At 42.6% G+C, this 14,810-nt stretch overlaps 1 protein-coding gene across 1 annotated transcript; it reads right to left on the bottom strand.

Moving 5' to 3' along the window:
• Window positions 1-10,704: 10,704 nt before the first annotated feature.
• Window positions 10,705-11,871, bottom strand: LOC101762621 (BTB/POZ and MATH domain-containing protein 2). Its single transcript, XM_004974271.1, has one exon. It carries the CDS (start codon window positions 11,869-11,871, stop codon window positions 10,705-10,707), a length of 1,167 nt encoding a protein of 388 aa, XP_004974328.1.
• Between the last annotated feature and the right edge of the window lie 2,939 nt (window positions 11,872-14,810).

The raw sequence follows: 14,810 nt of genomic DNA, 5'->3' as shown, positions 1-14,810 counted from the left end.
GAAGTGGGGGCGCAGGTGGGGGAACAAGAAAGAGGAAGTCAGTCGCTTACACGATTACTGCCAACTATGGCGAAGGTCGTAGTAGTGCACATCCATGAAGTTGAATCAATGCCATAGAGTGGGCACATCCCCTCCGTGAGTTTGCCACAGGGCTTATGCAAACCGCTTCCAGCAAGATGATTGGCCAACCCCAACATCAACTCACAACCCAGCCTCTTCACTGGGGCCAGCTCCGACATGATAGGCAGCAGTTGTGGAATATAATGTTCAGCACTGTCAGGGGCTCTAGCTCCACTCTTTCTTCCTATTCCTCCTATTGCTCCTTCTTTTTCATTGACAATAGCTTGGGCTTCGGGTTAGCGGCTTCAGCATGCGTGAGTGGTGGCAACAGGGGTGCTAAGCTCATGCACTGACCTGGTTCGGCGAGGCTGGGTTGGTGCCTCATTGCAGCATTTAGGGATTTAACGAGTAGTGCAATGTAGCACATGAATAAATAGACTATTAGCAAAATGGATGGAAATTGGATGGGTTTATGCACACTTCGATAAAATTATTTCAAACCTTATCTAGAACATAGAAAGGGAATCTATATATAATATTAATTGGAGTAAAAGTACACAACATTTTACGGCGTAGTGTGTTAGTAATGTTGCGGTAGACGGGATGGGGCTTCACACAAGGATAGAAATGGTTTTTGTCTGGACCCAGGTGTCGAATACCCAAGTTCCAATTGTGCTTGTTGTACTTGTCCCATGATCAGTACACAAGTACGCACAATATCATGATATTACAACCGTACACAACTTTATTACATCGGGATACAAACCAGGGTGTGAGTACAACGATATTACAGTACTTTTATTACAACGGAAACTTAAACAACATGAGTCTTTTATTTAGGTAGCGAGCCCAACTATCCGCAGGCAACTGACTGGATATACGCTTAGAAAGGTCCAACGTTGAGGTCTCCGAACCTGGAGGCAAGAAACTGAACCTCAAGAGGCATCTCATCCTCAAACTCTGTATTTTAAATTTTAGCAACAAGTACAAAGTTTGTGCTCACAAAACTTCGAGTGTATAGAAAAATCCTATTATACATGCAAGGTAATCAAGGAGGGTTGATAGGTTCACTAGCACTAGGCTGCATTTTAATTAAATTCATCATTTTACACATATTTTGTAAATTAGTTTTATATATTTAAAATAGACTGTCAATACCAAACATGACTCACCATTTCCCATACCGATCTTCGACCAACTATATGGGCTGCCATGGAGGATGGAAGTCAGAAGAGGCTTTGAGGTGTGCCAACATACAGTTGCCAAGTCCTAATATAACGACCGTTCTTGATAGGCTAAGCAAAACAGCAACTTTCAGCACTCTCCCTGTCCCTGTTAGTAGAACTTAGAAGATGACAATTTGGATGCAAGGATTGTAATACTGCTATTTTCTGTTGGAAAAAATTTATACAACTCAACAAAAACATGAAATTGTAAAATCATTTTCAAAACTTAAATCTTTTTATAGTTAGATTTCTCAAAGTTTCACGGGAACATTTCTAAATCTAAGACATGAACAAGACCAAAGGGCGCATCTAGAAACCTAGGGAAGTGGTAGTACTTAGAGTCAAAGAAAAGACAGTGATACCATTCAAAAGAATCAAATTTAATTTTAGTTTCTTTAAAGATTGACACAACATTGCATATAGTACATCCCAAATTTTCCAGTTCTCTATGATATGTTGTTCTAGAGCGCATGCCGATTGTTGATTGGATAACTACTCATGTGTCTATTTTTAAACATAAGTTTTCATTGCAGCTGCTCTCTCTCTCTCTCTCTCTCTCTCTCTCTCTCTCTCTCTCTCTCTCTCTCTCTCTCTCTCTCTCTGAAAGCTGAGCTTTGGATATTTGAACATTAAGGAATGAATTTAATTGTTTGTTTTGACTACTTTGCGTAGCCATTAAAAACGTGACACACAAGATTTTTTTTTGTATATATGTATATGTATCGAATCAACAGGAGCATCCATTGCATTACCTTCATTTAATGTTACATATCCTATGATAACAGTTGCAAATCTAACTCAACCAAACAGGATTCAGAGTTCCCAACAAAAAAACACACATTAACTTCATCAGAGTTTTGCGAATCGCGACCACAGCAAGTGGTCAGTCAAGCTTGCATTGTCATCGCCAACATGTATCGAATCATCACGGCGCAGATGGCATCACTCGTTGCTGGATTGCAATAATCCAACCTTATCTATCAGGTTTAAAGTGGTGATTTGGCCAGGAGCATGATTGGCAAATGGTGCTTGCTGGATCCTAATCATGTTCTTGTCAGCTATATTCTTGGCCTCCGAGATCTCTTCCAGTGTAAACTTGATCCCCGTAGCTTTCATGAAGCGGATCTACGGCGCCATGAATCAACAAGAAAACTCCAACGGAGTCAGACGCATGGAAAGAACACGAATTTCAAGTGCTTCGGTGATGCATCGTACCTTCTTTCCTGGCCAGCGAGGGAAGCCGTTCTCGCGGCAGAGGCGCTGGAGGTAGATTGTGCTGGTGTTCAGCTCCGATGCAGCATCCTTCATCTTCAGGTGGAGGAGACCACGGACATCGGACCACTCTGGGTGTGAAACCTGACGCCTTGTTCTCTGGCCGGCCATGGTGGTGACTCTCTGGGTGTTTTCTCTTAATTGCTACAGCGTTTGAGGATTCAAGATGCGACTTGGCTTCTGGTAGAGAGGAGAGCGTGTGGGTTTATATGGAGAAAGAGCGTCCTGATGGGCTGCTAGCGGCGTTTCTAGGGTTCCATTTTCCTGCAGCCACTGGAAGAATAGTCTCATGGCCGTTGGATCCGCATCCATATCACACGGTGCTGAGCTATCATTAACTCACACTATCTTTACAATCCCTGGCAGCTAAACCTGTTTTGGATTATTAGCAGGAATCGAGTGTGTCCATAAATTAATGCCAGGCGGTACCAGGGTAGCCGGCCCATTGTATTTGATTACTAACCCAGGTGTGAAAAATGCATGAAGTTTCAACGGTAAAAAAAATAGCTTTACAGCTGCAGTATATCTCGTTCACATTTGAAACTTTCGGGGATATATTAATATATCTACTGTTTTGTATGCATGTTTAAACTTGTACTTGTCACACCCCAAAAGAAATAGATTAACTCTCTATGTTCCATTTAGAAAGTACATGATTTATGATTATAAATCTTAAATGTTTGTGTGCCTAACTGGAAGGCGCATTGGAGCAAATACGCTTTATATGTTGGAAACTGTAAAAGTAGCCAAAGTTTGACCAGGAGTTTTGAAGAGAGGCAAAGGGTTTAGTTTTTTAACCATTGCTCGGATGGATGATTGAATACTGTGGTTGCGTAGAGCTCGTTGAATGCAATCCGTTTGACTATCATAATTCATGTGCATCATTTTCAGTTCAGATCATGAAGTTAGGATGTTGCTAGTTTTATGTAAATACTCTTTGTATAGTTTTATTAAATGAAAATGAGATCAGTTGGGGTTCTCCCCTCCTATTGCCTTCAAAAAAAGATGATGCTAGTTTTACGTTTGGCTGCTACAGTAACACGCGGTTATAGTAACCCGAGCCGAACTCCCATGCCGAATCCTTTTTCTATTTTCCACCTCTTTTTCTTTTTTCCCTAGCTGGGCCCCACACCTTTTTCCAAACCCTAAACCCCTACGTCCCTTCACCCAGCGCGCCACCTCCCTTTGCTGTCCTCCAAAGGGGAGAGAGGGGTCAAGAGAAGGGAGGAAAATTAGGTACGTGGCCTCCAGTTATATCTTTTTAGTGGAGCTATGCTAACAGATTTTTAGATTAAGATTTATCTCGAGATTAGCCTATGTTGACGATTTTAGCTCTGGTTTTGAATTATTAGAAATATGTATGTTTTAAAGTTAATTTTCATATGGCATAAGATTAGAATTGTTTAGCCATCATGATTAAAAGAAACAAAAAAGAGAAACGTTGCTGCTCTTGTTGTTCGTCGGTTCCTGGCGTAAGAGGGATATACATATTGTTTGTGTACCTTTGTTTGAGTTGTATATATTGAGTTCATGATACTAAACATGTGGTATTGCTCTGGATCGTTCCTAGTGCCTTTTGCATCACCACTTTCAGGCAAGTAAATATAGCTGTGGTTTTGCTACAGCTCTGACTTGTTGTTTATCCTACCTAAACTTTAAAATTTAAAACCTTGATCAAACCAATATGATATAATTAATTGAAGCTTAAATTATTCTTTTAAATGACTTAAATATGTTCATAAATATTGAGCTTGTTGCTATGTCTTCCATCATGAGGTATGTGGTTTGTTTATGTTTGTGCATGTGACATGGCATATGTGGCGTGTTTTCTTGCAATTCCGACATGTTATTGCATCATGTGCAGTTGCCAGGTTGGTGAGAAAGTCATATAACTATTCCGGAGTGCACTATAGCTAGGTCAGTGAAAAAGTTATATGACTCGTTGCCCGAGTAAGGGTACGATGCATCTTCATACCTTGTTTGGTATGGATGTAGTGGACATAGCATTTGCATTGCATTTGCAGTCATTTATGTTTATTTAAATTTAAGTGTTTATGTTGGAATAAAAGTGGATATGAGTAGTATTACCGGTTCCGAAGGTCATATATGGTTGCGGTTTGATTGAAGATAACTGATCTTGATTCATTATTCATGTTCTTTCTTGTGTCTGCATAAATTGATGTCGAATGAACTTGTAGTTTAAATGAACTGTTAAAGCAGTTTTGCTAGTTGAGATTTATTCTCACACTACTATATTTTCCCAACTGCTTAAGTGGATGCTTTGCGTGAAGGGATGGCTTTAGGTGCACATCATCACTTCTTTGTTCCACAATAATGACTCCTTTGTTTTGCTGTAACGAACATAGTGTAGACCTTGTGGTGACCCTTCATGGTTCCATAATAATGAGTGTGGATGACTTTGTTAAATTGCTCATTAAATGCTAGTGTGTGATTTATCTCTATATATCATTTATCTTGTTGCTTGCGTATTTTACTCTATATATGAGGTTAAGCTGCTGAGTTTTTGTACTCCAGCATATGAGAATGACGTTTAGTGACATATTGAGCCTTTGTCGCAGTTACAATACTTAGTTTACGAGGGTAGTCAATCAATGGTATGTGACTACTTTAGCACTTCTTTTCGTTGTAATAAGGCATTCCACCATCCTACTTGTACAAGTTATTGTTTACTATATTATTGAACAGTGGTCACTAATACTTGGATGTTAGAAATGACAAGACATCATTTGGGTAGAATATAAAAAATACATACTGTTATTTTTTGTTTCCATTTGGCACTGCTAGACTTCTTTGGAACGAAATATTCTACAACTTTATCATTTATTTTATAATCATTCCCCTACATTTTGTTTGCAACAAATATATTTCCCAAAACTGCACTTTTATAATGCATCTTGATGCTACCACTTAAGTTTATTTGTCCAATACAAAAGAGTTTCCTTGATAAAATTGTTGAAATAAAACAAGGATTTAATTAACTAAAACAGTGAAGTGCAGTATACTATAATGTTTTTTTTAAAAGAAGTGTGGCTTCATTAATAAAAATATTTTATGATAGTTTATGCAACAATAATATTTACTCTAAAAAGTGTTATATAGCAAACTGTTGGTATCGTCTAAGTATAGAACTAAATATGCATCATGTATCATCAAATATTTAATCTCAGAATTAAGATGCTACAATATTCAGAAACACAATTTTCTATTTCAGATCTAAACATTGTAGCAACTATTTTGCATTCTAATGGCTTCAAACAAAAACCAGTTCCCTCTGAAGTGTTCTACCTTATCTCTATAATACGAATCCTGGGCTCATAGCGGGGATTCTCTAGCATTTCAGCGAGCCACGTCGCCTCATTCTTGTAGCTGTCGGATTTTGATCGAACCGTCCAAAAGCGGACACCGAAGCCAGAGACGAATCCTCTCGAACCCGCACGTCGTCTCCGCCTAAAGCACGGCCCCGCCGCCGGCCGCCGCCGTCCACAGTCCACTTGCCTGCCGTTGGGGTCACCGACCTCGTCCGCCGACGCCAACTCGATCCCTTCCCCTTGCCAGAGCAGCCGTTTGGTCCCTTGCCCACCTTGATTAGTCTCCGTCCCCCACCCCGCGCGGCCTCCGATTTGCCGGGTGCCGTCACTTGGGCCATCGCCGCTCGCCACCTCCCTTTCCCATCCCATCCCCTCTACTTCGAGGTCGCCCTGCTGACGAGGTCAAGCTTGCCGACGACCCTGTCGCCCTTCCGCCACCCAGGTCCTCATTGAGCATCGCGCATCCCAGCTTCTTGGTCCGCGTGCCGCCCCCTTGCCCAGCCACCCAGGTACCCCCTTCTTCTTCAGGTCGAGCACGAGGAAGTGCTCGTCGTCCACTGGCTGCGGGCCACCGTACCGTACTCCTGGAGGAAGAGGCGGACGCGGCGGTCGCCCGTGGACGGGCAGGAAGAGTGTGCAGCGGACGGTGGTGGATTTGGCGGTCGTCGGTGCCGGCGGGCACGGGAGGAACGTGGAGGCGAGGGCGCCGAGCAGCCGTCGCCTCGATTGCAGGAAGAGAAGCAGGGCTGGCGGACACGACGAGCGCTCTGTTTGCTTCGGCGGCAGCCTCCCATTGCGGTGACCGTGTGCTGCGCACGCTGCCACCGTCTTGCTGCCATGTGCTCACAACATGTTCGACGGAACCATGTTGACAAGATATTGTGCATACAGCACCAGCAGAGTACCATCGTAATAAGTACAGCTTCTGAGTCCGTGTCTTCATTTGTGGCATGCTCTTTGTCAAAAGTGAAAGCTGGGCTGAAGACCTATCATGACATCTGAGATGGAAATAAACCAATTTTGTCTTACAAAATTCAGATTAAACCACAATGTCCAGAGTGCCCACATTCACATCAAATTGGAAGTTTTCAATTTGTTTACGTGCCACTATTGCTGGTGGATGTCGCTGATGCTTCACCTGTATGCAAGTTGCTGTGGACTCAATGCCACATTTACATCATGTTTGGGTTTAAGGGCCATTCCATCAGATAAGATGATTCTGGATCAGACCATGACACAAACCAAACAGAAATGAGGTATCTTCGGATGCGGAGGTGAGGCTTGCCAATATCTGTTTGCCAATATCACAAAAATTCAAATAAGGTTCTCAATCAAGATGTTTGCCAACATCTGTGCTTAAAGATGAAACCCGATAAATTGGCATGGCTGAGCAATGGAATTCTTCATGCTTGTACACTGCAGTTTCACACGTCTTTGCTTTCTAACACCAACCGGGACTAAAGAGGATCACGAAATTTAGAACCATGACTAAAGTCTCTTCAGTCCCGGGTCAAAAACGTCCGAGATTTTTGTTGAAGATGGAAGATCGTTTTTTACTAGTGAATCCTATTGTTGAGGTATTAATTAGAGCGTCCTCAATATAGTAAACATAGTGTACTATAGCTATAAGATTTTCGATGTGACTATACATAGTGCAATAGATAACAGATGTAATGAATATATCAATGATATTCATATATTTATTAAGACTAAGATATGGGATCCTAGTCTTGAGATATCAAAACACTAATGCAGGATATCATTCAAGTGGATAACTTATAAGATGATACATTTATTTAGGAGATGTGCTGTTCTCCTATATAAACCCCTACAGACTGAAACAAATAAGAGATACCTATTTGTAGATTATTTGTAAGAAGAAAACTCAGACCCCTACTCATGGACACTGTGATCAAGAGAGCAACTGCTGTTCTCTTTGTTGTTGCAATCCTGTCTTCTGTCTCCCCATACAGCCTTGCTGGTGGATGTAGGCACCGTCCATTCTTTTACCTTTTTATTCTTTAGTATACCAAGGTAATTTTCATTATTGTGTTTTTGCATCTGCAGGCTTTGGATGCAACCGTAATACAAAGTGCGTCACAGCATCCTTCACAACGGAACTATGTAGAGATGAAATGTGCACCTCTGAATGCAAATCCCATGACCACCCTAGCGGTAATGCCTACTGTACATCTCTAGGGAATCGCAAGTGGGACTGCTGCTGCCCAGAGCAGTAATATATAATAAAATCTGATGACCTACAAAAAATAAAGGAATAGTTATGTATTCCGTAGATTAATTCATGCTACATGAAACAAACGTATTTAACCTTATGAATCGCGGCGGGTTCGGCAGCCAGCTAGGGTGACCACGTACGTAGGCTGAAATTCTTCCAATAGCTAGTGGGTTTAGCAATGTCCAACACATTTTGCTTTAAGGTTCTCTCGTTATCAAGAAATCATCCTAAGCATCCAAATTTATCGTGGCAGGTTCGGTGGCCAGCTAGGGTGGCCATGTAGGCCAAAACATTTTCGGCCATCGGATGGCCATCCAATGGCTAGTGGGTTAGCAGTGTCCAACACATTTTGTGTTAAGGTCCTCTCATTATTAAGAAATCATCATGCGCTTCCAAATTTATTACTAAACATTTTGCGTTAAGATCCTCGCATTATCAAAAAATCATCCCGCGCTTCCAAATATATATATTACTATAGAATGGCGTGCCCAAGGCATTTTGCGCTAAGGTCCTCTAATTATTAAGAAATCATCCCACTTTTCCAAATATATTACTAGGCATTTTGGTTAAGGCCATCCAATAGCTAGTGGGTTAGTAGTGTCCAAGGCATTTTGCGTTAAGGTTCTCACATTATCAAGAAATCATCCCACGCTTCCAATCATATTACTAGCTATTTTGCGTTAAGATTCCCGCATTATCAAGAAATCATCCCGTGCTTCCAAATATATATATTGCGTAGTACTATAGAATGGCCATCTAATGGCTAGTGGCTTAGAAGTGCCCAAGATATTTTGCGTTAAGGTCCTCATGTTATCAAGAAATCATCCCATTCTTCCAAATATATTACTAGGTATTTTTGTGTTAAGGTCCTCACGTTATAAAGAAATCATCCCGCACTTCTAAATATATTAGAATATATGAAAGTGGCGGCTAGCCATGCTAGCCACATCAGCAGAAATTCTTTCAGCCATCGAGTGGGCATCCAATTGTTAGTGGCTTAGCTGTGCCCAAGATATTTTATGTTAAGATACTCGTATTATCAAGAAATCATCCAGCACTTCCAAATATATTACTAGGTATTTTGCGTTAAGATCCTTGCATCATCAAGAAATCATACCGTGCTTCCAAATATACTACTAGAGAATGGCTATCCAATAGCTAGTGCTTAGCCGTCCCTAAGGCATTTTGCATTAAGGTCTTCTCATTATCAAGAAATCATCACATGCTAACAAATATACATCTCGCGCTTCCAAATATAGGTGTCGGCTTCTCGTTCGCCTAGAACTCTCTCGACCTCAACCGTTTCTTCTTCACAGTGGAGAAAAAACCTCAACCTTCCTATCTTCTCCTCCCCTCTGCCCCGACCAATAGTGTTTTCTTGCCGGTGGCACGCTGCTCAAAGGTGGGCGCAAGGGGTCTGGCTGGGCCACGCGGGTAGATAGCTGCGGCGGCGCACAATTGGTGCAACAGCAAGCGACGGGACGGTGGACGGGAGCAAACGTTGTCGATCTGACTACACCCGTCCACTGAGGGGGCAGCTGTTCCCACTTGTTATCTTTTGACCACAGGCGTCCGCACACGTTTACCACTCCTCGCGCCATTCCTCTCTCTCCACCTCGCATCCCTCCCATTCCCCATAGCTCTCTACCTCACGACACGGTGGCAACCTCGTGCGATCCTTCTTGGCGATGCCAGGAGGGGGGAGAGCACGGACGCGTGGGGCACCACCGTAGCCGCTCGCCGATGCAGGCCTTGCCCGCCGCCGAGGTAATTTGTTTTTTTTCTTTTATTTTTTCCAAAAAAGTTTCTCTAAGATTTGTTTCACGAATCTTTGTGAAAAAACTTTTCTCACAAATTTTGTTTCAATTTTTTCATTTTCGTAGCATCTTTCCTAGATTTTCTTCAAATCTTTATGTCCAAAATGTTTATTTTCCAAATTTTTCTTATAGTTTTCTTTCTATTTTTTCCTAAAAGATTTCATTTATAAACTTTAGCTACAAATATTTTTGTACGATTTTTTAATAAATTTCTGTATATATTTTTCTTGTGATTTGAAAGTGGATGGACGAGGGAGATGTGAGTGAGAAGGACGGAGACAAACGCACGTGGGCAGAGGGGCCGGAGGCTGTCGAATCGACCGGACGGAAGCCTCCATCCGGTCGCCCGTAAATCAGCCGTGCCAAAAAATATATGTGATCCTTACCAAATTCTATTTAGATCTAGACCCTAATATGGGTAGATCTACCTTGAAAGAGAATAATATAATAGGCCAAAATATGAACACCGTGCTTAATCGAAATCTGCAACCCAAAGGTGATTTGCCAGTGACAATAAAAAAAAAGAGAAGAGATCGAGGAAGATGAAGGGAAGTTCTGTGCTACGATGAGGTAACAGAGGTGGTTTCTTGAGATAAACAAGGAATATGAAAAAATAGACAATAATTCTAGAACAAATATATAGAGACTTTCTTTCTAAATTACAACAGATTGCCCAGCATAATAGAGGTTATTAAGCCCATTACTTGATGTCATATTCACAAACTAAGATATTGTCCCCCCAAAGGATGAGCAGATGGAGAAAACTAAATTTTTCTTGCCCTAGCTGCCTTCTCATAGAGATCTACAAAGACAGCAGGACTTGATGATTTGAGGTCCTCATACCCATTGCTTGCAACCAAGTCTTCCAACTTACAGCTGGTAGTCATGAATTCAACGCAAGCGCCTTTAAGCTTTTCGCAATTGTTCTGGTCTGCGAAGGCTAACATGGTTGCCACGGTCGAAACATCAAGGCTTTCGCAAAGCTTTGTCTCGCACACCGATCTCAGCCCTTGGACGTCATACCGATCCCCCGCCACCAGTAGATGCTTAGTGAATTCTTTCTTCTCGTCGCCACCAAGGCCGTGGATGCAAGGAGACATCGAGTCGGCGTAGATGAAGTAGAGGAGCTCCTTGAAGACGGCAGGCTGCATGTCTTGCACGGTTATGTGACGTTCCCCTCTCTCTTCCCTCAGCGGACCATAGAATTGCGCCTTGAAAACTGGCGACCGGGCTGCTAGCACGACGGTATGAGCTGGGATAACCTCTCCTTGCACCTCAAAAGTCACGTCAGCTCCTTCCTTAGACTCTAGTAGGTTTGCGAAGTCTCGCGACAGGTTTCGATGGGGTGCCTCTACCACGGTGGTCGTCTTCATGGTCTCCACCACCAATGGCTCGTTGACAACAGTGATTTCGCACTCGATCACGAGGCGATCGTCGCGTAGGTACACTGAAGCTTCCAGTTCACTCCGCTTAAGGTACTTGTTTGTGGCGACTCCCCCGCCTTGTTGGTTTCTACTGGCGTCCACGGTGTTGAACGACAGCGGTACCTCCAGTTGCTGGATCACGGACGGCGCCCCTGTGGTCAGATCGACCAATCTGAAATCAAAGAGCGCTTTCACAACCACGTTCTTGGTCAGCAGCTCGAGGTAGAGTCCGGCGAAGCCTTTGCACTCCTCCCTGCCGTCTCCGTCCGGGTAGTATCGGAGGCACCAACTGTAGCCGCCGACTAGGATGCTCGATGAACTGATGAAACTTCCGGCGAATCCCTTCAGTAGCTGCCGGTAGCCGGTGACCTCGAACGAGAGGGTGCCCTGCGCTGTCCGCGGAACGCACCGGGACTCCACCCTCGTCGTTGGCATTGGCATGGCGAACTGATTCGACGAAGAAGACGACGACCTACCGTAGGAGGGGACGCCCAGGCTCGAACCCATGACGGCGACCTTGTCTCTAGTTGTATTACGGGAGTATCTCGTTGCGTCGAATTATATTATGCTGGTGCAGTGGTGCGTATCAAACTCGATGACGCAATAACAAAGTCGATCCAGAGTTCCACACCTAGATCCTGTGCGATATTAACTCGGATCGGGCAACTCGGATCCTGTCCCATGTAAAACTATCTCAGGTAGACCAATTTGATTGGAAAAATATTCACATCTACAACAGCGAAACAACACACAATAAAAATATATTTCTAATTTGATGTCATAAATCTTAATATATTTTCATACAATTTTTTTCAAACTTTAAATAGTTTGACTTAAATAAATCTATATTTTCATACAAATTTTTTCAAATTTAAAATAATTTGACTTAAATAAATCTAGATGTAGATATATTTTGGGACGACTGAAGTACAACTATACGAAGTTAGTTTTGTTGTGAAATCACGAACCATATAAATAATTTTTTGGACAGAACTACAAAATCACAACCAATGCCTCTCGACTTAATCTATCTATACATATACTCCCAATGCTTTGATTCCAGTCGATCGGGAGGTCTGGGCAAAAATAACCGAACCGAAAACCGAACTGAAAGAATCGGAACCGAAACCGAAAGAACTGGAACCGAAAAATTCGGTTCCTTATTCGGTTCCTGATATTGAGGAACCGACATAACCGAAGAAAATTTGATTCCTACTCTCGGTTAACCGAATTAACCGAAAGAACCGATTACATGAATTATACTTCACTTACTTGTATTTTGTAAGATTATGTTTGGTTTATGTGTGGTGTTTCATATCTGAACTACTATATATTTGTGTTACTATATTGCTATTCTTCCCTTATAAATTATTACTATTGAAAATGGATATAGTGTTGCATAAATTTGCCTTAAAACACATATATTTATTGTTGTCTTGACCTCTTCTGAAAAATTTCGGTTACCGAAATAACCGAAAACTGAAATGGTCAGTTCCAAGAATTTTTGAGAACCGATCGGTTAACCAAATTTCTTCAAAAACCTGAGGAACCGAACCGAAACCGAACCGAAAACTGAATGTCCAGCCCTATCGGGAGTTGTTGACCGACCGGTCGATTCAACCACGCATCCTCACTCTACATGCGTTGAGCCCACGATAATTAATGCTCCTTCCATCACAGAATATAGCTACATTGAGGTTTTTCCAAAGTCAATCTTTTTTAACTTTGACCAACAATATCTATAAAAATAAATTATTTCAGATAGAAAAGATTACATATTATAATAGTTTGTTTCACGATAAATCTATTAACAAGTCACCATCATTATTTCAATATTTGTAGTCAAAATTGAAAAGCTTTGATTTTGAAAAGTCTAAACTTAGCCATATTCTGGGATGGAGGGAGTACATTGCTATCCTTCACAACGAAACCTTCCATGTCGTTCTCTTCCTTCCTACTTCCTTCTCGTTCTCTTTCTCCATTCCTGCTCTCTTCCTGCGTTCATCTTCAGATCCCGACAAGGTGAGGACGATGCGCTCCGTGACGAGCATGCAGCTCCAAGAGTAGCGTCCTCCGGTGAGGCGCTCGCGAACTCAAGGAGCACCTTCGAGGTCCGCGCAAATCCACGTATACCCTGGCTCTCTCCATCCAGATCCGGTGGAGGGGGCGACTTCCTCCTTGACTGCGGCGAACCCCCGAGCGGCATGCCGCGCTGAGCAGGCGCGACAGCGGGTGAGGCGGTGGGGTGCTGCGACGCCGAGCTTTTGTAGCGCGGCGGGCACGGCGAGGCCCAGCGTGGGGGCGTGGCGGGGGCCACGGCAGCGGCTTGCGCGGTGGCACACGGCACCGCCGGTCGGATTCGCATGTTGGCACGGCGAGCTCCACGCCGGCCCGCTTTTGTTTCGCCCTTTTCTTTGTTTTAGTTTTGTTCTCAATTTTTTTGCCTTAATTTTTTCTTCCAAAATTTTTGGTTCTCAATTTTTTTCAGTTCGAATTTTTTCTCCAAAATTTTAAGTCAAAGTTTTGTTCAGAAACTTTGCTTCAAAAATTTCGTACATTAATTTGTCCCAAAATTTGTTCTATAAGTTTTTATATTAGTTTTCCATTAAATTTTGATTAGTGTATAGAAATTTTGTATATTATGTGTTCAGAATCATCCGTGACTAAGCGCGGGAGGACAATTCAATAGCATATTTCATCTGTGCTGCCTTCTGATTTTTTAATCGAAATGCCGGCTACTGATTGTATGCCTCTAAGATTGAAATTCAGTTAAGCCAACCTACTATCTCACCTGTTTATGGTCTGCAGGCTGTGAATAGAGTATGGCGCTGGTGGCTTGCCTGTTCTGATCCGCTCCAACCGCGCGCCGTGTGCCATGGTCGCTCAGATCACATGTTGGCAGGTGCTGTGCACCCTGGCTATGACATGAGCTCGCGAGGCCGCGACACATGTTACCTGCTTGGCAAGCTGCTCACACGAGACTACTGGAGATATCAAATTCACGAAAATTCGTATCATTCAAGCAGAGTTCAGCGTAGTATGGAAGGAAAGATTGGTATTTCTGGCACTATCACTTCTGCAGGTCCAGAGGATTCCCGTCACAAACCAAGCCACATCTTGTCTGTCAATGTGCCCCAATCTATCCATATTTATAAAATTATAATATGGCAATCAGCTCTATCGTCAAACAATGATTGCAAAATTAAGTTCCCATTCAGGGTACCAAGTTCTATCTGTAGAATGGTCCACTAAGAAGAAAGGTGTTGCCAATGGAACCTCTGATCCAGAGCGCAGGATTGATTTCTGAAAATTTTGAACTACAGACGGCCACAAACATAGTGGCATTCTAAGTGTTACCATAATACATTACACTGTCCTGTGATGCAAACTCTTCTTTCCCTGAGAAGTGTCAGGATCTGTCTGTTCCATTAGATTAAGAGAAAATG

Source organism: Setaria italica, chromosome VI (assembly GCF_000263155.2).
Source record: "Setaria italica strain Yugu1 chromosome VI, Setaria_italica_v2.0, whole genome shotgun sequence".
Lineage (NCBI taxonomy): Eukaryota > Viridiplantae > Streptophyta > Magnoliopsida > Poales > Poaceae > Setaria > Setaria italica.
The sequence above is the reverse complement of the archived record's forward strand: the minus strand, read 5'-3'. Positions and strand labels throughout refer to the sequence as shown.

Excerpts from the sequence above, each read along its gene's own strand:
- LOC101762621 (XM_004974271.1), bottom strand. The coding sequence starts at position 11,871 with ATGGGTTCGAGCCTGGGCGTCCCCTCCTACGGTAGGTCGTCGTCTTCT.